Genomic DNA, 25732 nt, shown 5'->3' with positions numbered 1-25732 from the left:
AGTTAGAAGCAAGGTGCACGCATTTTGTTGTTGTTAGTACTGAAAACGTATCAAGCATCTGTCTGGCAAGGAAGTTTAATTCCTTAACAGTGGAAGACTAAGATTGTGAGTAAACAAATTATTATTGATTTGCAACTTAGACATGGTAAGTGAACAGAGTTAAATTATTTTCCTGGAATCAAATTGGACGTACTTGCAATTTTGCATCTACTTTTACATCACTTGTGCGGATACCTGCTGGAGAAGGGCAGGTGGGAGAAGCCGGGAGGTATCACTTTGGTATTTTCCGTCTCTACCCCAGGGCATATACTAATGAAAACAAACAGGCTGACTATCCTGTGACTTCTCTTCCCACGTGCCTGTATTGGCATTACCAGCATCGTGGTGTCCAATTGGTAGGCAGTTTCTTCCTAATGGGAGATTTTTTTCTCATCTTTTGCCGAGTGTCAGTACAAAGGTGTGGTGATCTCAGTGTTGTTCTTGGCCTGGTGCCTCAGAGGTATCACTAGACATGAGTGGGGATAACGTGTTGGCCTACTTGCGACTGTTATGCATTGAAAGTTGGCATTAAGAGCAAGCAAACGAGCAGTTTGGGTGCTCAGGTGCCTTGCAAGGCAGAAGTCAGGTTCAGCAAGGGCAACCACGAGAGCTCTGCAGGCAAATAGGTTCCATTAGCCCGGGCAGCGCAGAAGACAGCGGCCCTGGCTATTTTCCCCATGTATGTCAATGTGCCCGTGGTATATTTGTACCCGTTTGACCCACAGCCTGGCTCAGCTGTGCGTCTACTCATAGGTGAAACACCGGGATGTACTTCAGCAAACTGCCCAGCCCCTTGCAGCGTCAGGATGGTTTTCAAGGGTATTTTGCCATGGTTTTTTTTCAGTCATTCTACAGGGCTAGTTTATTTTTCTTCCCGAACCAATGGATTACAGATACCTTAAACTATTTTTGTACCAATTCAATGGTGCTTTTGTGCCTTGCAGTTCTGAGATGCAGCTATTTAGTTATTCTGTTTGTAAGGTGATGTTGAATCATTTTCCGCCACATGCTCAACTCATGTGTTACTACTATCTGCTTTCTTAAGGAGGCAATTTATTGTTTTGTTCATTAATCTAGTTTCTGTCTACTGTGCAAAATCGGTAGCTTTCACGTACAACTTTTTACCTTAGGCAGCAAAAAAAATTCTTTAAAGCTGGAATGCGTTCTCACATACATCATCAGGAAAGGAAGTGTCTAAAGTATGTGTGGTCTTTGGTGTTCGCATGGGAGAAAAATAGAGAATATTTTCTTACTAAGGGAAGTTGATTGGTGCTAACTGCAAGTCAGTGGTTCTCAAGCGTTCTGGTTCAAGCAGCAGGGAGAAAGGCAGGATCACCCCAAAAGATGTAGCTGGGTTCAGCATCACCTTGAGCTTTGGCATCTCCAAGGCTGGAGACTCTATAGCCAAAGCCACCACAGGCCACAGTGGGTGAGTGGAGGTGGGACTGCTGATTTTTGTATCGGTGATGCTTTGTGATAGTCTAAACTGCTCATGGCTCTATAGCGTTGCTTGCTGGTCTTAGAGAATTTTCAGGTATTACAAACAAATTTCAGGCTCCAGGCTTGATGCGGGGGACTGACTGTAGCAGCAGGTGTTTCTGGACGTGGACCTTTCTGGGGATCTGAACGTTGCTCCAGTTGGGCACCTGGGAGGCCACTTAGTAAAGTGTATGTGCAAAATTCAAAGTGAAGGAAGGCAAGAAAAATAATAAGCAGGTGCGCCTGGGTCGTGAGGGCTTATGATCCAGTTGTGCAAAAGTTCCTTTTAGTAGCAAAGAAAGCTTTTTTGTAGAAGCCTAATATTTTGATTCTCCTGGAACAGTTTGGGAGAGAACTCTTTTGAGCCCAGGTTGTTTCCTAATTCAAAGGGAAGTATGGACAACAAAGGGAAAACTAAAATTTCGCTCCTTTGTGTTGCCCTAATAGTGGCACCTGTGAAACGTCTGATATTTTACTGCATTTTCAATAGTTCCAACTATGAAAGTTTGATCTCTTGCATTTTTGTCCAGCTCTTGCCAATTAAAGTTGAAACTCCAGTTGATCTCTGTCAGTTAAGTTCAGATTAATTTGATTTTGAACACTTTCTGGTTTGCAGATTAGAAAACTCAGGCAAACTTTCATTTTCACCCTTAGTGCAGAATATCTTTCACTTTGGATCCTGTCTGGCCCGTATCCTTCGTTTCCTTTCTGAAGGTCATTGATCTCGCTTCTATCCATAAAGCCTATTTTCCCTTTCTAGCTGTAGCAGCAGCTCTGGTTGCATAGTCAAGGAGCTACCCAGAGGGAAGGCAGGACTGGTCCTGCTCGTTGGAGTGGTCACCTCAGTGTGGTCCAGAGCAAGGCACTGCTCCCCTGGTGCATCAGCATCCCTGGCTGTTGTCTGAGCAGGGCGAGAAGCTGCCGGCAGCGAAGGGGTGTTCAGCTCTGGGTTATGCTGGCCACAACAGCACGGTCACAGTAACAGAGGGGAGAATTTGGCCTCATGCAAATTCATCTGCGACATATGTGTAGATATATTGAAAGATATAAAGCTGATATAAAAGAGATTGATGTTTCCCCCTGCCCAGGGAAGTTGTGGTGCCCAGAGAAGCTGTGGGTGCCCCATCCCTGGAGGTGTTCAAGGCCAGGCTGGATGGGCTTTGAGCAGCCTGGTCTGGTGGGAGGTGTCCCTGCCCAGGGCAGAGGGGTGGAACTAGATGGGCTTTAAGGTCCCTTCCAACCCAAACCATTCTACGATTCTATGATGTAGAATTAAAACAGACCCAGGGCTAGAAAAATCCTTTGGTCCAGCTTAGGATGCATTTAAAGAGGAGGCAGTTTCCATCCCATATCCTGGCAAGAAGAGCCTAAAAATATGGTTTCGTTCCAGTTAGCCTGACTTCGGCGTGAAGAAAATCCGTTCTGCCTCTCGCCTCTCTTTTCCAAGTGATGGCAGCCACTTCAGTGATTGCTGTTGTACCAGCTACAGGCAGCAAATTTGGGCCAACTGACTGTAGCCAGAGCTTGTACCGAACCGTTTGGGCAGGGATTGCTGCCATGGCTCCTGCTTGAGTCGAGGGAGGCAGGTCCCGCGCCGGCTGCCTGCCTGGAGGGAGCTCAGCTGCATCTTGATCTGCTTTTATGGAGGTGTGCAATAAATCGTTAACTTCCAAACGATAGTTTTATCATCTGCGCAGCTGGATCAGAGCAGGTCTAGGAATGTTATGGGCCAACCACTGAGGAGCAAATTTTGTGTTAAAAATCCTAGGTCACACACTCAGAAAACATACAATAGTAAGTCGGTTTGAAAGGATCGTGCCCCTTTTCTAGCAAGGAGAGGTTGTCACTCTTGCTATCTCAAGAAATGATTATTTTTTCTCCTCTCTTGCTCTCTCTTTTACTTTTTTTTTTTACCTTATTTTTTTTCCTCCTGCTATGTGAGCTCTCATGAACTTGGAGCTGAACTGGAACTGCTTGCATTGTCACACGTCTTATTTAATTGTACAAATTGCCTTCTATTCCAAGGACAAGTTAATGGAGAAATGGAAAGGATTAGAACTGTTGGGATAAGCGATCGCTCTTTCTTTTAATTTCTGGTTTTAGCATAACAATAGCTACTATTTCAAAAGCAGTCCCTGGCTCCTCTGCCCTGTCACCCTTTCATGCAGGCAAAGTGCTCGTGTAGGGCCTGAGTCTCCCCTGCTCTCTCCCTTGGGACAGATCCAAAAGTCCATTAATCGGCAGGAATCATCCATAAATCAGCTCAATGGGCTCTGGGCTGAGGCTTCTTGTGCAAGCAAAAATAAATGGCACGGGTGGGAAGATGCCATCAGGAAGGAATATCCCGGTCACAGGGTTGGGTCTCCTTTTTAAATCCCACATAACAAAGAAGAAACCAAGCGGAAAAAAATCAACATACACCTCCAGGTCTGTCTAAAGACAGCGCACACACCAGAGACTGTCTTAGTAAAGCAATCAGTAAAATGGACGTTATTCCAGCAGCCTTTTAGCCACCTCTTAAATTAATATTAACTGTTGAATCAGTGCATAGGCTCACCTAGTATTTGAATTATTGATCTGGAGTTTGCGTGGTTTGAAAGTGCTTGTCTATTCATTGGCGTTTGTTGGTTTTTTTTCTGCAAATTAAAGAAAATGTTTCGTTACTTAAACCTATCCAATTACTGCCATGTGTAGGTAGATGTTTTTCAGGTCATTTGCAAAGACTGAGAGCTTGCCAAGCAAACCATTTTCCTTACTGATTTCTGTTAACATATTAACACAATGGGAAAAAAAAAAAGAAAAACGCAAAACCAGGTGGAAAAATATCAGACCCTTTTTTGGCGTTGTGTGTGGCAGTAGGAAGCTGTTGCTGTAAAATTTCTGTTTTCTTGTGTAACGTAAGAGATTTTTCCCTTCTGCTTGATTAAATATCAGCATCCTGCACCATTCAGTCGGAGCATTTCTGTTGCGTCCATTGTAACGGAGCAAGCGAGATATCAACAGCATCAGGCACACGGAGTACTGGCAGTGCCTGTGCGCGACTCCCATTAACGCTGGTGGGGGTTTTATGGATGGGTTGAGAGCAGGGCACTGCCATTAGTGTTTAATTTTTTACAGGTGCATGTGCACCACCTCTGAGTGTAGTTATATGCCAGAACGATGGGTGAAGATAACAGTTCACTACTATCAAAGTCCAGGACTGGCTTTACACGCGATGCATCCCCACTCTCACGTGCTTGGTTTCACAGTAACTAGGCTGGCAAACATACTGTACGCGGCTTGTCCAAATAGCATGCAGTAAGTGTTGGAGTGACTTCACACCCGGAAAAAAATACGTTGGGTTTTGAAGGGATGATTTGACTGTCTTGATTTGTGTGCTGGACGGGGGAAGTACGCCGATACTGTGCCCTTGGCGGTGTTAGGTTAATGATTGGATTTGATGATCTTAAGGGTCTTTTCCAACCTAAATGATTCTGTGACGCTGTGCCAGATCTCTGCAGTAGAAAGGAAGGTAGTTTTTCCTGTGTGCTGGGTGTACCTGTCCATGCTGGGCTCTGGTACCCCTGCGTGGTGGGTCAGGTCGGGGCTCTCTGAACCAGACCTGGCTTTTCATGTGGACTCCGCTGGTTTTTGGGTGGAATTTGCTTTTGAGCATGTGACAACACTAGCTGCAGGATTTCAGTGCAAGCCAGAGGAATGTGATTAGCAACTTTTCAACATCTCCTGTATAACAGGTGCTTCTTCAAAGAATCCTTTGCATTGCCGCCTCCTCCTGCCATCTAACCTCCCTCTGTGAGGCTGGCTGAAAGAGAAGATGCCCGAGAGCCCCGTGGTCCTGTTTGGGGCTTTGCAGAGCCGTGGCAGTGGATGGCGCAGAGCTCTGCCTTCGCCCTGCAGCCTTGCCTTCAGCCTCGCTCAAGCCCTGTCGAGCATCTCCCCATCCTTAATGCGTTTTTCCTTGTGAACACCTGCTTCTTCTGGAAGTTAGCTATTTAAAAAGGAAATTTAAGTGACTGGCTGAAGGTGCAGAGAGGAGGGGAACTGGCTGAAGGGCTGAGGTTTGCACTTTCTCCTCCGGCTGGTCTTCCTCTCACCTTTAGGTTATTTGTATGCATAGTTGGCCTCCCGGGCTGATCGGCACTGAAGGAGTCGGGATAATGTCACAGTTGCCCACGAAGCCGTGCCAGCGTGAGAGCACAACCTTGCCAACACAAGGGCATTGATTAGTGCAGAGGAACTAGGGCAATCCAATTATAACCACAAATGCCATTGGCTTTCTCGAATTCTTACTCAAATAACTGCGGAGTCTCTGCTGTATTAAGGTGGTCTGGACTATATCAAGAAAGGGGAATTCATAGGGCTTAGGTAGGGCAGAGTAAACAGAGTTTAATTCTTTAAATATTCTATTGCCTATTTACACGTAGGGCAAAAAGATAGCATTTTTCAGATGCGTAGAAGCTGGCCAACCCCCTTTGCCTGTCTTGATATTAGAAAATGTATTCTGTTTTGGTTTTTTTTTTTTTGAACTAAGAGGAAACTACACGGGAAAAATAGCTAAGAAGTTTCCTATCATTTCAATCTTGTTTGAGCATTGAATATTCCTTTGTTCCCTAATATTATGCTTCCTCTAACCTACTCAGTAGGTCAGATAAGGAAACATGATATTTTTCACCACCATGACGAAATTAAACTAAAGCTACAAAGAGCGTGAGGGTTGTAGCCTGGAGTCTTAGATGAGTAGTTCAGATCTGGCTTTATATTAAATGCAGAAGTGAACAGTCTCTCATGGATGAATCGCATTCAATTAGCTTCTTCCTATGATGAACTGATTAAAAATTAAGTGGCATCAAATAAGACTGATTTTGCTCTTACACTTAAATAATGCTATAATTACATACTAATCAGATGGTAAATCTTAATTGTACACGTTCCATATGTTTTATTTGCCTGTTCTCCCTCTTCACTTTGTCGTCTTTGTATCAGCATGGAGTATATTTTCAGGCTGCTTTTATGTTTGGCCTAATTGAATATCAAAAGCAGTATATGTGAAACTTCCTGAATTCTATTCTTTAGCCAGTGGCAGCTGTTGCTATTAGATGACCTTTACCATTCCCGTAGCACAGAATAATAAAGGGAGGGGGGGAATTGAAGCCCAGCCATGTTATTGTTAGAGACAGAAATAAATCATATATAATTGCTTCGCTATGAAGGCCAAATCCTGCCGTCCTTCATGCCTGAGTTAGAAATACAGGATTTGGACCTTTGTTTCCTGTGGTTTCCTGGCCACCTTGGACGTGCCCAGAATCCTCACGCTGCTGCTGCGGTGGCTAATTACCATCACCGGGCTCAGACGGAGTTAAACTGAACTGCAGCCCCGGCTCCGTCCCTCCTGCGCGGGCAAGGAGATGGCCCTGCTGCAGGAAAGCCTTTACGTGAATGTCCGCCCTTAAGTGCCATTGGATTCCAAAAGATTACTTTAAAAATTAAGGAAAGCCTTAGATGTTGGTTTACATGGCGGGCTTCCACATAGTCCTGGTTTGCTTAGCTGTTTGGAACAAGCCTGCTTATAACTCTTGGTTGAAGTAGATAGTTATTTTGACATAACGTGCATATGGTGTTAACTCTATTCACTCCAGAACGTACTTTACGTTTTTTCTCTGCTTTTTAATCACAGATCACGAACACAGTCACAAAAAGAACAAGCGGAAACACTGGAGAAGACAGTGGGCAGAAAGCAGCTTGTTATCTGACATGGAGATGTTGAAACACAGCCTGGAAGTGAATTCATTTTCTGCAGATAGCAACAAGACGGGGAACATGAGTGAAAAGAAGAGCCACAGAAGAACAAAGCGGTTTCTCTCCTACCCTCGGTTTGTGGAGGTGATGGTGGTGGCTGACAGCAGGATGGTCGCCTACCATGGAGCTAATCTACAGCACTATGTCTTAACGTTGATGTCAATAGTGAGTATTCAACTACGGGGAGTAGATTCACCCATGGATCATTGTCTAGCCGTCACAGAGTGTCCTTTTCTGTTGTGTTCTTATGTGATACCATCATTTTGCCTTGGCCAGTCATGGAGATAATGTTGGTAAAACTTAGCTGGGGAGCATCGGTTGGAGCCGTCTTCTTCCCAGACCCATCACATTTCCCATAACCCTTCCCACACCTCTCCCATCCAGCTTTTCAAACCCCAAGCAGCACATGAAGCGTCGCTGCTCCTTTACTCCACGCGCTGTACTCTTCTTTTTATTTAGGCCCATGTGAAATAGCAGCTGAATTTAAAAGGTGCTTTGGGGACTGTGCCTTCCAAGGGGCTGATGCTAGTAGGTTTTGCAGTTGCACGGCTTTCCCTGCCGTTGCAAGGAGAAGGAGCCTATGGTCACGTTCATCCTTAGCATAGTGCTAGGGTTGGCTTTCCAGGCTGAGGACAAGCATTTTAGTAGCTACTGGTATTAGGATGCAGTAGCGTAGTCAACAAACAGGCAGCTCTGTAGATGCCTAGTGTCCGGAAGTGAGTATTCGGTGTAGTTGTGTCACTGGAGGGGCTTCACCCTATTCGAGGGTAGAAGTGCAGGTCTAAAAACGTCCATGGCAAAATGAGGCACTTAAGAGAACAAGTTGCTTTTGACAGTCTTGGTCGGTGGTCATTGTATCTCAGAGCAGAATCGTCCCGTAATTTGGTGAAATGTGTGTTACAGCAAAAGCAAATGGTGGTTTTCTGTGACTCCAGCAGGTTTGTTTCATTCTAAAATTGCACTACTGGCAGGAGGTCTCTCCAAGTAGCATCAGAGCGCTGAGTGGGGCAGAAGAGCGGCTCAGGAGAAACAGTTGCAAAATGGAAAACATGCGTGTATTGTCTTATTGTTTTTTTCCTTCAATGTTAGCACTAATTCTGAGTATTTCTTTTTGAAACAGGTGGCTTCTATCTACAAAGACCCAAGCATTGGAAATTTAATTAATATTGTTATTGTGAAATTGGTCGTGATACATAATGAACAGGTAATGGAAGTGGTTTTCTTCTCCTTCTGTTTGACGCTGGCATTTGTAGCGCGCATTGCAATGAATGATTAAAATACCTGCTTTCCGTCTGTTGCTTATTAGGATGGTCCTGCAATATCTTACAATGCCCAGACAACATTAAAAAACTTTTGCCAGTGGCAGCAATCCCAGAACCACCCTGAAGGAAGTCACCTTCAACACGATACAGCCGTGCTTGTTACCAGGTATGGTGAATATTCTCATAAGAGCTGTAGCGAGTCGCGTGTCAGAGGCTGTGAGCGTGGGATGTACGCAACTACGGGAAATGTTCGGCTTTTGATGTGGCTGTAATGACATTTGCAATTGTGGGAGCAGTGTAACTGTGAGCAGATCCGGGATAATGTTTCCACCATGCCGGTAGATGACTTTGAGAGGTTCAGGACTCTCCAAGGCCTGCCCGTGGGTTCAACATAAGATGAAAAACTCTGACTACGGCAGGGAGTTGGTTCAGACCCCGACTGGACGGTGTGGCCAGCCAGCGTGAGAACGTCTGGTGGAGGACCAAGAATTGCTTTTGGATGTTGTTGTTATTGTGCTTGTACCTTAACACACTGCTGCATTGAAAAATTAATGTGTCAGGTCTGTTCTGCTTTCAGACAGGATATTTGTAGAGCGCACGACAAATGTGATACTCTGGGTAAGGAAAACCTTTTCTTTGTCTTTTAATAACTTTTTTTTGTAGTGACAATGTTAGTTGCCTGTGCTGAACCGTGGGCAATATTTCTTTTTCTATCATAAACCTCTTTGTTCTCTCCTAGGTCTGGCAGAGCTGGGCACAGTCTGTGACCCATACAGGAGCTGTTCCATTAGTGAAGATAACGGACTGAGCACTGCTTTCACAATAGCACATGAACTTGGCCATGTGTATGTTTTATGTAAATACATTTACATTTAAATAGCCCAAGATTTATGCTAACTAGGGCTTGCCAGCCAGCCTAGGCTTGGTACCCGCTGAGCCTAATTATTTGAGAAGAGATAGATATACTTGTGCAGAAGATGCACCACCAGGGAAGATTAGGCTGTGGTGTGATGCTGGGAGGCGGTGGGGTGCTCCAGAGCCCATCTGAGAGCAGTAAAACCAGCAGACCCGCATTTTGTGGAGGATGAGTGACAGAGCGTACCCCAAGCAGCACCTAACCAGGGGAGGAGAGCTAACAAAATGTCCCTTGTTATTGCATCTTCTCGCCTCTACGTGTGGGTGTCAGCAGGATCTGCCCCAGCAGCTGTGATGTCTTGGCCAAGCCGCTGGGACTAGCTAGGTTTTTGGCTGGGGCTGGGTGCCTCGGGGAGGACCAGAGCAAGGGGCATGGGCACATCTTACCTGGCCTTTGAGACTGAAGGTTCCTCCAAGAGCAGGTCCTCAGCCTGCCACAGCTCATCCCAGTGCCATGCACGGTGCTACCGAAGGAAGGAATTTACCCAGGGTGTCTGGCAGGTGATCGGGACATGTAAGTGAGCCTGACCCACCTCCTGAACCATTTCCCAAAGGAAAATCTCATGCTGATGGACGTCCCCAGAAGAGATGCTGTCATTCAAGATGCACCCCCTCCAGTAGAAACTTCTTTTAACTGATTTTGACTTTTTTCCAGAGTGGTAGTGAGAAAAATCACCTTAGATCACACAGTCCTTTATTCACCAGCCAGCTCAGTCCCAAACCACCTCACACCTGTTTTGCAATGGAGGTCTGTAGGTGTGGGATGGGTGAGAGCATGGGAACACATCTCTCAAAAACTCCCTTTTTCTGCACAGAGAGCTGGCTGAGACGGTCTATTTTTAACCACAGTAGTATTTGTTTAAATAAGATTTCCTGAGAGAGAGTCCCCAAAGGTTTGGCGTTCCCCACACCTAACGTGTGGCTAATTCCTTCAGTAATGCTGCCCCAGAGCTGCCGGAGGGGTGAGAGGAGATCCCGAGCAGGAGCCACCTCTTTGCTCTTTTACAGGCAGCCGAGTGAAAAGGTGGTTCATTGGAGGTAACCTTAACGGGATATAAACTCCCCAGCCTTCGAACGCAGGATCACATCGGGTCGTTTCCCCTTCTCCACTTCAAACGGCCAAGCGCTTTAAGCCATTCTGTCTCCGTTAGCGTATTTGCCGCATTCTTCAATGTGTCACGTGCTGCAAGCTTCGCCTGGGTTTCCGCTGATGTTGATGCTTGGTGGCGTTTTGTAAACCTGCCACATAATACGCAGGAGCCAAGTCTTGTCCCCGCTGCAGCCCTATTTGGGCAACAGCATGAAGGATCAGCGTGGCCCAAGGTATTCAACTGCGTTGGAAGACATTTTGCAGCCAGCGTTAGGGTGCTACCGGCGTGCACGAAGGGACTTCGGGCACCGGTGGTTGGTGGGCTCAGGTCATTCATCTCCTTCAGAAACTTGGCTCTTTGGCTCAATTCCAGAGAACTTGCCATTTTTAGGAAGGTGGGGCCGGACACCAGCCTGCCTGCAGGATCGTGACCCTCAGCTGAAAAGGAAACTACAGCCAAAGTTGCATCTTGCTCCAGGCTCCCTCAAGGACTTGTCTGGCTAAATAAACGCAGTCATGGTGTGGACAGCTTAGCAGGGTGCCACGTAGCTTTTTGCAGACAAGTGCTAGGAACCCAGTTTGAGCAGTGCTTGTTGACACTTATGAATATGTGCATATTAATACTTCTCATCTGTAGTATCTGTCAGTAGCATATCTAGGAAAAATTCTTGGGTTTGCTTACATTTGGTTCGCGCTGTTGCTCTTGCTATGCTGGATACTTGACATTTGCTGCTTAACCGACTGTACTTTTTGCTGTTGTGTTTCTCTTAGGTTTAACATGCCACACGACGACAATCATAAATGCAAAGAAGACGGAGGTAAAAATCAACAGCACGTCATGGCACCAACACTGAACTTCTACACCAATCCCTGGATGTGGTCAAAATGCAGTAGGAAATACATCACTGAATTTCTGGAGTAAGGCCTTGCATATGCATGTGTTAGGCTGTTTTTACACGTGCATGCATCCCGTGGGGTTCATCAGTTAATCTGAAATCCTAGTGCGCAGCATTTGGAGGAAATTGGAGGGATTTGTGTGTGCACGCATCCTTTGCATAGAGCAGGAATGCACCCCTGGCATCCAGTCCCTGCCAGTTCAGCCTCGTGATAAGCTGGCAAGGACCGGCTGCTCTATGGGGAAGAATAAGTCTTTCCCCATGGATATCGCTTTTAAGGAATGCGTGTTCTCCTCTGAACCTGAAGAGTGAGTTTTCCAAGCCCTGTGGCCCAGATACGGAGCCGTGTTTTAGGAGGCAGATCGAACTGCCTTTCTGCTCCACAGGTCAAGATAAAGCCCTGGCACTAGTCCATGGTGGGAACACTCTTCCAGGAGCCCGTGGGTCAGTTTGATGCACAGTGATCACCCATTTTGCCATGACGCCTTCCCACGTGTTGTGATGGGGAGCAGAACGAGAGACACAATGGTGTCCTGGCAAATCCAGAAGCTCAGTCCCCCGCTTCTGCTCATCAATGATTTTCTTTCTAAATATACCCCAGTGCTGCTTCAGCAACTAAACGCAGGTTGTGCATGCTCAGAAAAGCTTTTGCCAGGGTAGCTGAGTGCACGGTGGTGGACGGTTGCTAGCACGGCACGGGGGTGGTGGTGAATGGGTGATGCACCCTCCTGTGCTTGAGTCTGCAGTAGCTGCTGTAGTGCTTGTTAAATATGGCACATGTGGTGCACGTCTGGCCCAAGGCTGGCTCAGGTAAACACCAATGGGTTCTAGTGGCATCACCTCCTGTTTAACACCGTTTCTCCGCTTTGCGTTGTAGCACTGGTTATGGAGAGTGTTTGCTAGATGAACCTTCATCAAGAACTTACACGTTGCCTCAGCAGCTCCCAGGGCTGATTTATGATGTCAACAAACAATGTGAGCTAATTTTTGGACCTGGATCTCAAGTGTGCCCGTATATGGTAAGTGAAATTCCACACCTTGGTTTTCCTGGTGTTGCCAAGGCAAAATAAGGTCTCCTGGGGCTGGACGAATGGGAGGCTCACAAGCCATCAAATTGTTGTTAAGCTTGTGAGCTAAATCCTAGGGGGATAATTTCATAAAGGATCATCTATCTGGTAAGGCATATGGCATGTATTTATTTAATATTTTGATATTTTCAATAACTTAAGCAGATGCAGTGTCGGCGACTTTGGTGTATTAACATTGATGGCGCGCACAAGGGATGTCGTACCCAACACACACCTTGGGCTGATGGGACAGAATGCGAGCCTGGAAAGGTCTGTAATACCTGGTGGTTCCTGCCTTGTAGCCATGTTTCCCAGGGCTCGGGCTAAGCATATCAGTCAAAATCATCCTATCCCAATGCCAGTTGTGTGGGGCAAAGCTTCTGACTGCAAGGGTGGAAGCCCAAAACAGCTCTGTGTGTTTTAAGCCTGGCATGCATGGGGCAGCTCTATGCCAGATAACGCGATTAAAATCAGCTCCTTGGCATAACGTTGTTTTAAAACAGGTATTCTTTCTGGAGTACTTCTCTTTTTAAATTAATGGCCTTGAGTGAACTCTTGAGCAAAAGGAGCAAAACCTTTGCAAAGCTTCCCTAGACTTTATTATTAGACACTTCCTATGTGATGTGAGCAATTAGTAATTTTGTGTAACATAAACTTGCCAACTGGCTTCTCATCTTGACAACTTCAGAGTAAAATATAGAACTGGTTGACATTTTCTGTATGGAACAGTTTTGGCAGTAATTCATAAAAACTTCCAATTTCCATGTGCAATGTTAGTTTCCAGCTAGCATTGTGCTTTCTAGAGTAAGTATTTAGGTTTTAGTTGTCCAGATCTGGAGAAAAATAGTTAGGAGGATTGTTTTTTTAATTTTTTTTTTTATTGATACACTGAAGCTTTTGAAGAAAAATGCTAACTAGTTTTCATGATTTTTGTCTGAACAAAAATATTCTCCATCTACATCTAGTGAAAAAAAAAGTGTGATGTTATTCTCCAAGGTATAGCTTAAAAATTTGCTTTTCTGGCTATTAATGATCAACAGTTAAAGTGTTCTTTAGAAAGAGTCAACATTTAAATTCATAGTCTTTCAAACATATTTTAATAAAAATATCTGGGTGCTATTTTAGGTATTATTATCTATAAAGGCTTGGTAATTAATCTTTTGTTGCGTGTGCCTGAAAAGTCAATTGTTCAGTGGCGCTTGACTGATTTCCTTGAAGACAATGGTCATAATGTATCAATTTGCCTTCCTTTCTTAGGGAAAAGCACAATCAACACGTTTGTCTTTATTGTTGAGACTGGTTGGAAATCCTATTCCTGTGCTACTCTTTGGAGACAGCGGTGCGCTGATATTTAACATTTTTATGTAAAAACTTGCCTTTTTTGAGGCTCGGGATAAAGTTTAGGCATCTGTGGAGCCCCCTTGACTTGAGACCTTTTGTCTTCAACATCTCTGTTTGTGAGCTTGGGGTCTGCTCACTGCTGGAAACTCAGAAATAACTATTTTCTTGGAATGCAAAAAAATGGGGGCTGCAATTTTGTTCCGACAAACCTGCCGTTACCCTTGGCTATGGCCAGAGTGATGTGCAAACAACTGCAGTGGAGCAGATTAGCACCTCCTCAGAGTTACCATGTCATCCAAGAGGCAGTGTCCAGCTGCATGGCTCTTAATAAAGACCGTGTAAGCAAAAACATTTGAGGCCACAAATTTAGCCAATTTGACAAGTTTAGACAAACTGGACAAGTGTGACCTGAACTTCTCAGCTGAGAGCAGATGGGCTCTTAAGAAAAGCTAATGCAGTGCGCTCGTGTTCAGGCTTTTGAATGTATTCTCACAAAAAGGCTTCACAGAGTAATTCTTGTATTTGTGTGTCGGTCTAGGTCAAGCTTAAGGTTTGGATCATCATAAACTCTCTTCTCCTTGGTGTTTACTTGGGCTTGTGAAGTGCTGAGGTGCGAGTCTGGAGCGCTTTTCACTGGAATAAATCACTATTTTGGTACTCGGCAGTGGCCAAGAGCCCCGTCAAACTGCTGCTTGCTGACTAATGCCTTGCCTCAAGTCTGCGCGTTTAAAGCCCGTGATGTACGGGTTGGCAGACGGAGAAAATACCATGCCGTTTTTTATGGAGATATCTTTGGAAATGAGGGAGCCTGAATCGCTAAGAAAAATCAGCTAGCTAAAATTACTGGCATGTAGATTTAACCGGGCTCTATATTTATTCTTAAATCAAGGACACTAAACCAACGTGGGAGTATTAGCTTATGCATATTTCGCATGTGAGGACACCGAATTTGATATCGCTAAATCAAGTAATAAGCCCAGCCCAGAGTTTGGCCGTTGCCGGGTGAGCACCAGTCGTGATGCTTTACAGTGTTTCACAGCACCAGCGCGTGGTCGGGAGGAAGTAAATCACTGGAAGAAAATCGAGAGAGTCGTAAACTTGGGCCTCTCTCTCTTGCGGTTTTCAGGGTTGTTTAAAGAATGGTAGAAAGAGTAGAGGAATAGTAATCATTTCTGTCTCCTGCCGTATGGCAGCAGGTAGCGTATATGTTATGCATGCATGAAGCTTCACAGCACTTGTCTGCCCCCTGCTAATCTATTCAGCCGAAGTCAGCCCGAGGATGGGAGCTGGATTTGGTGAATTATCTGGGACTCCAGTGGCAAGACAAAGGAAAGGAAAGTCTGTTGTAGCGTCTCCCGTCCCTGCCATTGCTCTCCTGCTCAACTCTGTGGCTGAGTTATTTTGAACTTGCTCCAGACAAAAACTCTTTTATTCTCTTCGTTCTCTGATCTGTAAGCTCATAGGAAAGAGAACCCTGGCAGGCTTTTTAGCTTTTGCTGTTGTAACGCAACAGAGAAATTATTTTTAAAATACAAAAGGCACGAAGGTTGCGCAGCCAGACTATTCACAGTGTGGTTCCAAGAAACACCATTGCGTTTCCATAAGATAATCTTGCTGTTTATTTAAAACAGCTGCTCTTTTTTTGTTTTTTTTGTTTGTTTTTTTTTTTTATTCCCCCTTTGCTTTACCATCAACCCCCAGTTTTTAATAAAATCAAGGGATGTAGGCGATTTCCTGGTTAATTCTCAACCATCGGATGGGAGACATATAGGTCATGTCAGGGTCTGTTAGCTGTGTGCATTCACTGGTTAGCTATTCTGTCATCTTCAAAGGGTCAGTGGTGCCGAGCATGACTGTGGTTATATATTTGACTGTGAGCATCAACATCGCTGTGAGAAGTTCTCCACCGGGACAGCGCTGTTGGATTGGTGTTATATATTCTTTTACATTAATGGTAGCTGTTGGACCTCTTTGTCCCTGTACGGGACTGGTATAAGGGACCCCATCCTGCAGTTTTTCAACCCTCTAAATGCCAGGTGGAGTTGTGTGTCATAAGGGTTTGTCCTGCAGTAAAGAAACAGGCATTTCAGCTTATTTTATTCTTGACCCTTACCGTAGCAGATATTTTCCAGCCGGTTTCTAGCTGGGAAATCAAATCTTGAGAGGAGAGCAAATCCAGGGCACATCGCAGCCTGGAGACCATGCTCGTCTCTGAGCAAACACCACATTTAGGACCCCAAGTTACGCGTTGTTCAGCCGCCCTGCTGAACCGCCACCATGCCCCTAGGCAAATGCACCCGGGATCAGCTTTATTCATCATTAAAGCAATGCCACAAGCCGGCCGTTGTGGGCAAAAGGTGTTAAACGTGCTGCAGAGCCAGTGTCTTATGGGCTGGATGCACAACCCCCATGATAGCTTGGTTTTGCTCTGTTTTCCCAGATTTCTTTCTCCAAGGTGGTTCATAAGGATGTCTAAAAAGGGGGGTGAGCTTATGGTGGCTGTATCTTGATACAACCTTGTTTGCTATTAGTGAAAGGGCTAGAAAAACGTGGTACATCAGTAAATTCAACCCCGTTCCCATAAGTATTGTCAGGTGTTTCCCTGCCTGAACAGCATCTGGTGCAGATAAATATTGCAAGGGAAAATTTTAATGATGCCCTACGTGTTTTCTTCTTTAAGTCTGTAACCTCTTCTAATCTGTGAGCAATCAGCAATGTTTGGGCTTCCTATAATTGCGAAGATTTAGGCATCTGCTAGCAGATGAGCACGTCTCTGGGTTTAAACCTGCTTTAGCGAGTTTCAGCGGGAGGGAAGCCCTGCTCTCATGGGTCTGGGGGACACTTTTCCATCTGGTGGGGCCAGAAGGTGACTGTCCCCTAGATCTCACCTCTCTGGAAGTCTCCAAAGGGACACACAGTTCATACCATAAAAATGGGGGACGGGGGCTTGCCAAGATAATTTAAACCAGTTTTCCAAACAAAAGAAAACAAGAGTTACAGCCGGAAAACAAAAGTGTAGGCCAGGCCTTGGCAAGTCCCGTGTTGTGGCTGAGTGAAAAAAAAAAAAATAAAAAAAAATTACTTTGGATTGAGGAATTAATTTTTCTATTTCATTTGCCCTTTGGTTTTGGAAGTTCCCTTTCCCTCTTCTGTTCAGAGGCATTGTACAGCTGTGGGGAGGTTTGAGTTTTTTCCCTGGTGTTTTTCCCTGCTGTCTGTCTCTGGCACGATGCGGTTCCTGCTGCTCTCCAGGAAATCAGATAAGTAGCTTTTTGAAAAGCCAGTGCCGCGAGCATTGCCGTGCTGTTCGGCACCAGTAAACAGGGGATATTCGGTGGTTGCTGTTGTCCTTGGTCATCTTTCCCAGAAATCGCTCCCGTGGACTCCGCAGCTTGCCTTTGCTTCTTCATTTAAGGGTGCAAAAAGAAAAAAAAATAAATATGGGGGTGACAGACAAAAAGTAAAGAAGTTCAGTTTTATCCGATTGCAAAATCCTTGCTGCGTTTCGTGAGTGGCTGAGAAATAAGTAAGCCTGAGTCTTGGCATGCAGGCTGGCGGTCGGCTCGTCGTGCCAAAGCAACGCAAACCCACCTTTCTCGTCTCTCTCCTTCGCGTGCAGCACTGCCGGTTTGGGATGTGCGTGCCCAAAGAGCGAGAGGCGCCAGTGATAGACGGAGCCTGGGGGACCTGGAGCCCTTTCGGGAGCTGCTCGAGAACCTGCGGCGGCGGCATAAAGACGGCGATACGAGAGTGCAACAGGCCCGAGTAAGTGCACGGAGGGTGATGCACCGGTGGGTGAAATGGGGAAAAGCGTCTGGGTTGCCCAAATGGGCTGAAATCCCCTTCGGCTGTCCCCAGCCCCTGTGTGCTCTGGGGACCGGTGACTTTGCCCTGGGGACCGGTGGCTTTGTCTGGCATGGATGAAGCAGCACAGGAACCCAGGAGGAGCTGGTCACAGGTTTGGTGTGTGGGTAAAATGCAATAAAATGGGATCCCTTCAACAGAGAGAGAAGGAAAATGCTAATAGCCGCGTGGGTTCATTGCCCCCTGGTTTCCTGGGGAGGCACAGTTGGGGTCCCACTTCCAAAGGTGTTTTTCTTCCTCCAAATCTGTGGATCAGAAAGGAGGGAGAAGGGAAGGAGCCGTGTTTTTCTCCATTTTTCACCACTTTAGCCCTGCTTTGACTGCTTTTGCAGCTGTTCCTACAGGCCAAATCCTTTATACAGTTTTCTACCATTATACTCCTGCTTTGGCTGGTTTTGCAGCTTTTGGCTGGTTTTGCAGCTGATCCTTTATACAGTTACATGTCAGCTGGTGCAGACTAGCCAAACCTCAGCAGAAATCTGTGCCCCATTAAAAAGCGGCACTCAGAAATGTTTGCTGTCAGCCTGGAATGCAAAATCCTGCACCCTTTGAAATGGCAGGGAATTTTTGCCGTGGGCTTTAAGGAGATGAATGTGTGTGGCTGGCAGAATATTAGTAATAGGTTGAGCAACTGGTATGAAAACAGGCTGTTTACGTAAATTGTGAACTGTACTGGTTTCTGTTTAACTGCCTCCTTTCAGCCCACAAGAGCAAGGAGGAGGGGGCAGGATGCTTTCCAGGCTTTTATTTGGGATGGAGACACGGAGAGGGGTCTGCAGAGCTCCTTGGACTAAAGGGTCTTAAAAGCATTGAGTAGGCTCGTTCAGCTTCCTCATCGTTGGTGTTGGACGGCTCATTGCCAAGGAAATTGCCGTTAGTGATGCCCCAGTGACAGTTTCATCACTGCTAATGAGGTGGGGGAGAGCTTGTACCTGCAGCGTCGGTGGTGAAGTGACAAGAGAGGCTGGCTCAATACGGCTGGGCAAGTGTCAGAAGAGAAGGGTTGCGGCTAAGGGAGTCGGGCACCAGCACGTTAATTAAAACGATGCTGAGAAACGCACAAGCGCAAAGGAGTTCTCGTCTCACTGTGCTGAGTCAGCACGCGCCAGGTGGTCTTCCAGTAGCCATGGAGACGCAAAAATAAAACATCTTTCCGCACACAAAAATAACTATGCTGCTGAACCTTTGGAAGCTGTCAGAGAGAAGTATTCCCATCTTCTGGAGAGGCATCTGTTTGGACTGATAGCTTCTTGTGATAAAAAAAATCTCCTTTATCCTAAAGGCTAGTCAAGGGATTTTAAATTCCATCTTCTCTTATAGCTTGTGTTTGGTATCTTGGTGTTTTGTGAGGCGTGTTGCTTTGGCTGGGATTTGCAAAAGCACCTAAATACGCTAGGCACCAAGCTGCCCATGAAATCCCCTGTGTTTATCCTTAATGGGGGTTATTTTCCAGGCCCCCTTTTGTGAGCTGTGTCGCTGGTACTGGCCTCTTCTCCAGCCCCTCATGAAGTCTCCGCAGGGAGTCGTCTGTCCTAGCACCATCCACAGAGCTTTACACCGGTTCTGTTGTTTTGTCCCCATAATTTGACATCGTAGCGTGGGCTCCCACCATCTCTGTCCCCTGTTATCGTGGGGCTGCTGAGACGATGCGAGTGGATGAGATGCCGCTGGGTACTCTCCTGCCTCTCCCACTTTTCAAAGTACTTCAAAAATATACAGAATAGGTGTAGTCTCTGTTTCTCCTCTGTCATAGAAGGCAGCAACACCAACTCAGATACCTGGAGTAACGTCTGAAATAGTTTTCATTAAATCTTTTATATTCAAAGACAACTTAGCTTATTTAAGATTATTTTTTTTTTTGTGCGTGAAGATCTGGGGTGGTATCTTGCACGCTAGTAAAATATTGTGTTAAATCGGGCATTGAAAACGAACCCCTTCCACCACGGTACAGAAAATAAGGCTGCAGCTCCTGCCTCGGTTTGTAGTGTGCTCTGACACCTACATGGACGAGTATCTTGCAGGGCTGTAGGAAGCTGTAAGCCTCTGAGATGGTGGCAGACTGCCTTTTGACATAGACTGGAGGAATGTATTAGCTAACCAGACCAGACCCTTCCCACCGAGATTGCCCACTTGGGAATTTGAGGCCGGCTGGTACAGACAAAGCCCACGGCTGCGGTGCGTCACGTAGAGGGTCTGTGGTGCAAGCCCTGCTTTTCAAAGCAAGGCACAGCTGCAGAATTATGGGGGAAAAGGCGTATTTCATAAGATGTCGATACCAGGAGCCTTATTTTCAGGAATGGCTTTCTGGATGGGGCAGTGTTATCTCTGGATGCGAGTCAGATCACATCTACATTTTCGTCCATCGCAAGAGTAGCCACCTGTGCTGAAAGCTGTCTGAGCTTGACACGTAAACACATCTATAGATAACCGTGCTGGCCACTGGCAGCACGATTCCAGGTCCCAGGGCTTCCCGGGATGCTGCAAAGGAGATCTCACACTGCTCTGTGCACGCTACAGCTTCACAGATTTTTTTTTTTTCTGCAGTCTCTGGGTGAGCACAGACACACAGGCAGACGTGCAGATGAGCACACGTGCCCCGCAGGTGGTCTCCAGGGTCTTTTCGCTGTGGCAGCCCGCGTGCCCCCGGGCACAGCAGCATGGGGCTGAGCACATGCAAAGCACCCCCAAAACCAGCAATTCTCAGCAAGGTGCCCGTACCCGGTGCTCCTGGACCACTGAGAGTTGGGCGCTGCCTTACGGTCTGTAAGCGTTCGAGGTTAGTAATCGCAGGTGATGCGTTAAGCGTTGTATATTTAAGACCTGTTGGGGATGGGACCCCGCTGTTCCCCAGGCCTGTCCGCTGTGTCCTGGGCGTTCCTGACATGCCGGGAGGGATGCGGCGAAGCCGGGGTGTGCACAGGAGCTTGTAAGGGGCATTATGCTCGATCGAAAGCGGGTCCACACCGGCCATTAGTTGATCAAATAGATGATTCAGAGAGAAGGGAAATTGAGAGAGCAAGGAGGTTTCTACGCGTGCACTGCATTCCCTTCTGCCTCTGCACTACATCGTTGATGATTATCCATAGAAATATTACGTAGTGTGAAGTATCCCGTATTTCTTCGTGACACTGAAAATCGATGTTGTATGAGGCTGACTTATTTTTCGGGGTCAGCTCTTTCTGTTTACTCAGACTCTGCAAAAAGCAATGCTGGTTTAAAAACACCCTAAAACTGTCAGGGTGGTTTGGGACTGTTTTGAAATGTCACGAGTGTGAGTGTGCTTCAGCCCCAAACGCTGGCTGCAGGGAGATTTACTGCCGCGGTTACCAAGCTGACAGTTTGCAACGCGATGGCAAGTTTTAGCATCCTTCAGTTTGTGGTGTGTCCATGTGTTCAACGTCATCTCAATCTCACGGGTCACGTCTAGAGAAAAGGAAACTATACTGTAGCTTGAGATCTTTGGATTTTGTTAGATATACCCTTAAAAAGAAAAGGCTCCTGCCATGTTCTCCATAACTAACTTAATATTTGAAAGTCTCATTTGAATTAAACTGATTTATATTGGAACCAATAAGTGGTTACCGTAAAAATCTTGTAATTGCCTTTTTTTTTTTTTTTTTTTTTTTTTAAAGAAATGCCCTGTTAGAGGTTTCCGTAATTTAGAGCCTTTGTGAAATTGCAACAGCCCTGCTGCGATATAAATGCTTTCCCAATGAAAACGGTGAATCCTGTTAACTCCCCTGTGGCTGATTCGGGCGCACTGAGGTCTGGAGTGTGCTGCTGCCTCGGCTAAGTTTCCCCACCTGCTGCGTAGTAAGATAAGACAGTCGAGATGTCCCTTTGTAGCTGAAGGTAGATAATGTGCCCACGTGGGAATCGTCTGCGGGAAGGGCTCCGGCGGTGGGAAACCCCCAGAAATCCCCGTTGTGCCTGCGAGGCAGGAGGAGTCCAGGGTGCGTCTGCAGGGGCTGCTGCTCTGGATCAGCTCTGGAGTGGTCCCAAGCGTAATCAGTTAAATTAATTCAAGTTGGTTTTCGTACCAAAGTGGAGAATAGGCTAGGTCAGTGGAAACCAGGTTTAGGCTTGTTCCACTAGGAACTGGTGTAAAATCAGTCTGTAAACAGGAATCTGCACTGGGTGCTATGCGGTTGCTTGGGCTTTTTAATTTATCACTGGTACTTGCTTAATTGCAAGCACCAGAACCCTTTGCAAGTGACACGCGTTTAGTTTCCAGATGGCATGTGAGAGCTGCCCTCGGAGCAGGTAGAGCTGATGTTACCAGCTACTGCTCCGGGCGGTGCCTAAAGACAAATCGTACCCCTCGGCACTCAAGGTAGGACTTGCGGGCTCTGCACCATGGCAGTGCGTATCTCGGCGAGGAGAGGATGCTGGCAGGACAAATCCTGTGTGTGGAGCTGCTGGCGGTGCTCTGCACCTCGCTCGCAGCTGGTGGAGGAGGCAAATCCTTCTGTCAAACCTGTGCAAATCCCTGGTGGGGTGGTGGGAAGTCTCCCTGCCCCTCCTTGCTTTGCAGGTAATCTTTTGGCAAGTGCAAGCTGCTCTGTGCCTCTGTGACACAGGAGTTCTGCTACTTGAGTCGCAAATAGTTTTCAAAACATAAGAGTGAAGAATTGTTGTTTGTGGGAGAAAAGGCACTGCTGGGCTTCCTGGGTGGGCTGATGCACAGAGAGGCTAAAAAAAATTGTGTTCAGCTGTAGGAACTTGACTCACTGCGTGTAGAGACCCTCATACCCATGCAGGCATCTCCGTGCTAAGGACAGGGGTGGTTCCTATTTATCACTCGTTGGTTAACATTTGGTGGGTCTCCAAGTATGCAAAGTGGCTTCCTTCCTGAGGAGACTCAATGGGAACATGTGCTCTGCCAGCATCCCTAGGGCACCGATGGGCATCTGGTCCTGGGGCAAGGCAGAGCCGATCCTGAAGGGAAGCCCTGAAAGGCAGGAGGTCTGGGTGCCAGGGCTTCAGCGCCCAGCATGTTGCTCTTCTGATCTGCACTTCTTGCTAGCACAGGCTTTTATTTTGTTCAGGGGTTGGGTAAAAAATGTAGGTTTAGAAGTTATTTTGCACCAGAGGCTGGAGCTGAGCACAGACCATCATCTTGAGCTTTGAGGGCCACTCTGTACCTCTTTACACATGCCCCTGCATGACGTGGTCAGGATGTGGTGGCTCTGGCCACTAAGGATGCTCTTGCCCTCTGCTGACTCCTCTGAAATGGTCTGTTAAAGGGAGAGGCTGGGGCTGACCTCCGCCGGTGGACGCTTTCCCATGCTGTTGGCTGGGATGCGTGTTAACTTCATCCCCCCTCAGTGCAGGTCCCAGTTGGTATAATTCTTCCTTTTTGGATAACTACAGCTTCACGCAAGTTGACCCTGCCAACGTTTCATCCAGATTTGCAATATCTTCCCTTCTGTAACATCAGGGAAAAGCAAAGCTGCAGTTTTTATTAGGCATATTAATCATAGAATCATAGAATTGTTAGGGCTGGAAGGCACCGTAAAGATCATCCAGTTCCAACCCCCCTGCCATGGGCAGGGACACCTCCCACCAGATCAGGTTGCTCAGAGCCCCGTCCAGCCTGGCCTTGAACACCTCCAGGGACGGGGCTTCCACCAGCTCTCTGGGCAACCTGTTCCAGTGTCTCACCACCCTCATGGTGAAGAACTTCTTCCTAACGTCCAGTCTGAATCGACCCATCTCTAGTTTTGATCCATTCCCTCTAGTCCTACCATTATCCGAGATCCTAAAAAGTCCCTCCCCAGCTTTCTTGTAGGCCCCCTTAAGATACTGGTAGGCCACTATAAGGTCTCCTCCGACCCTTCTTTTCTCCAGACTGAACAACCCCAACTCTGTCAGTCTGTCCTTATAGGAGAGGTGCTCCAGCCCTCTGATCATCCTCGTGGCCCTTCTGTGGACACGTTCCAGCACATCCATATCTCTCTTGCAGTAGGGGCTCCAGAATTGGACGCGGTACTCCAGGTTGGGGTCTCACGAGAGTGGAGTAGAGGGGGAGAATCACCTCCCTCGACCTGCTGGCCACGCTTCTCATGCAGCCCAGGCCACGATTGGCTTTCTGGGCTGCTAGTGCACACTCACGGCTCATGTTGAGCCTCTTGTATCACTAATGGTGGTAGCTTATAGAAGCCTCCACCATGCCCTCCCAATTTCATTTGAAGTTTCAGGAGACAGACAGTGGGTTTTTTTGGAATATTTAAAACATGATGCATCATTTTTTCTTTTATTATTACAGTTCATTATACACATAGAAAGCTGCACATAGACGGGCAGATGAAATCTTACTCGAGTTCCTAGAAGAAATGTCCATTGACCAGACAGTAAATAGGATAGCTTGTATCCCAGGGGTACTTTTCCTCGCAGCATTACCATAGCTGAAAATGAGTCCTCACCAGAAAAGTGCCTTCTGCTGGGCTCCTCCGATGCCGTCCACACGCAGCTCGCTCCGGCACCGCTGCTGACAGCGGCTGGAGGGGGAGAGGCTTTTTCGGTCCCCAAAGCGAGCTGTTATCTGGCAAAGGCTCCATCTGCACACGAGGACAAAAATAGGTTTATGACTACAGCCCTGAATCTGGGAGTTGGGAAATACAAAATGACAATTTCTCCTAGGCTTATCTGCTGGCTTTTGTGTGGCTTGGATGATATCGCTCTCTCCAGTTTATACCAGAGTCATCCTACTATAAAATGGGAGTAAAGTATTTATTGGCCATCTTCAGTGCTTGCTGAAATACATGGAGATAAAGTTGTTTAAAAGTGTCTTGCATTACCATTTCTGCCATTTTGAGCTAGAAATCCTGAAGGACTAAGTGCTGCCTGGCCTTTCAGCCTCTGCAGGGAAGCCCTTTCTCCTTTCTGCCGTGGTGTTTGGTTGTTTGCAACCCACTAGATCAGGTGCGAACTCTCAGCCACAAATCCATAGGACCGATGGGGTTGTGGAGGGATCGTCCCCCCATTTGGGATCCCTCGGTGCGAAACTAAATCCTCAGGTGAGGAGGAAGATGTTGCTCTTCCTCTCTGGTTTCTCTCGCTACGGCTGCATTCATCAGAGAGCAAATATTCCCTTTTTCATCCCTTTTTAGCATCACATATATGTTGTTTTTTTTTTTTAATTAGACACCTGCATAAACTTTCCTGCTTGTCAGCCTGCGATATTAATGAAGACGTGCATAGACGTAGACAGAGCCATCAAAATGGTGTTGCAAACACCAACTGGGCTGAACAGGTCACAGAACTGCAATTGCATCTCATTTCCAGCCCGATCCCAACCGGCTTCTCTTTCTTGTTTCTGCAGGCCTAAAAACGGTGGGAAATACTGCGTGGGTCGTCGCATGAAGTTTAAATCCTGCAACACCGAACCCTGCTCGAAGCTGAAGAAGGATTTCCGTGACGAGCAGTGTGCCGACTTCGACGGGAAGCACTTTAACATCAACGGGCTGCCCACGAACGTGCGCTGGGTTCCCAAATACAGCGGCAGTAAGTGGCAGGGAGGGCGGCGGGGCCGGCGGGGGGAAGATGCATGTCATGCCTCCCGCATCACCGCCTCAGGGTGAGGGCGTTGGGATAACACACTTCTGGTTTCTCTCCCTCCCATCCCCAGTCCTGATGAAGGATCGCTGCAAGTTGTTCTGCCGGGTGGCAGGAAATACGGCGTATTACCAGCTGCGGGACCGTGTCATCGACGGGACGCCCTGCGGCCCCGACACGAACGACATCTGCGTGCAGGGCCTTTGCCGGGTCAGTATTTTTTCCTTCTTTTTCTTGAGGGTGACTGCAGTTTTGCATGGCGGGATAGTTCACCTGGTCATTGGTGCGCCCTCTTTGCCTGGGGGCAACCTCCGGGTCTGCAGAAGAACCGTGCTTGGAGGATGTTCCTACATCTGCCCTTCGTTACTGAGGGCTGAGGAGATCTGAGCCTGAACCCAAATGATGCTTCCTTCTATGCTCTGCCCC

The 25732-nt window shown here is 46.9% G+C and overlaps 1 protein-coding gene across 3 annotated transcripts in view; it reads left to right on the top strand.

Annotated features, from left to right (window-relative positions):
* ADAMTS9 (ADAM metallopeptidase with thrombospondin type 1 motif 9) overlaps positions 1–25732 on the top strand; it is an 86884-nt gene that overhangs the window by 8247 nt on the left and 52905 nt on the right. For 2 of the 3 annotated variants that reach the window (XR_012589269.1, XM_074602234.1), the window contains 11 exons: positions 7193–7479; positions 8435–8518; positions 8621–8742; positions 9154–9194; positions 9316–9421; positions 11353–11499; positions 12355–12496; positions 12707–12814; positions 17505–17650; positions 25074–25255; positions 25380–25516. Coding sequence is in view for 2 of the 3 variants with exons in the window: in XM_074602234.1 (XP_074458335.1) it covers positions 7270–7479; positions 8435–8518; positions 8621–8742; positions 9154–9194; positions 9316–9421; positions 11353–11499; positions 12355–12496; positions 12707–12814; positions 17505–17650; positions 25074–25255; positions 25380–25516 (1425 nt within the window). In the remaining variant the exon portion in view is untranslated. The remainder of the gene's footprint in view (positions 1–7192; positions 7480–8434; positions 8519–8620; positions 8743–9153; positions 9195–9315; positions 9422–11352; positions 11500–12354; positions 12497–12706; positions 12815–17504; positions 17651–25073; positions 25256–25379; positions 25517–25732) is intronic. The other variant, XM_074602233.1, reaches the window with a different exon arrangement.

This window comes from Larus michahellis, chromosome 10 (genome assembly GCF_964199755.1).
Source record: "Larus michahellis chromosome 10, bLarMic1.1, whole genome shotgun sequence".
Lineage (NCBI taxonomy): Eukaryota > Metazoa > Chordata > Aves > Charadriiformes > Laridae > Larus > Larus michahellis.
This window is presented reverse-complemented; position numbering and strand designations above follow the sequence as displayed.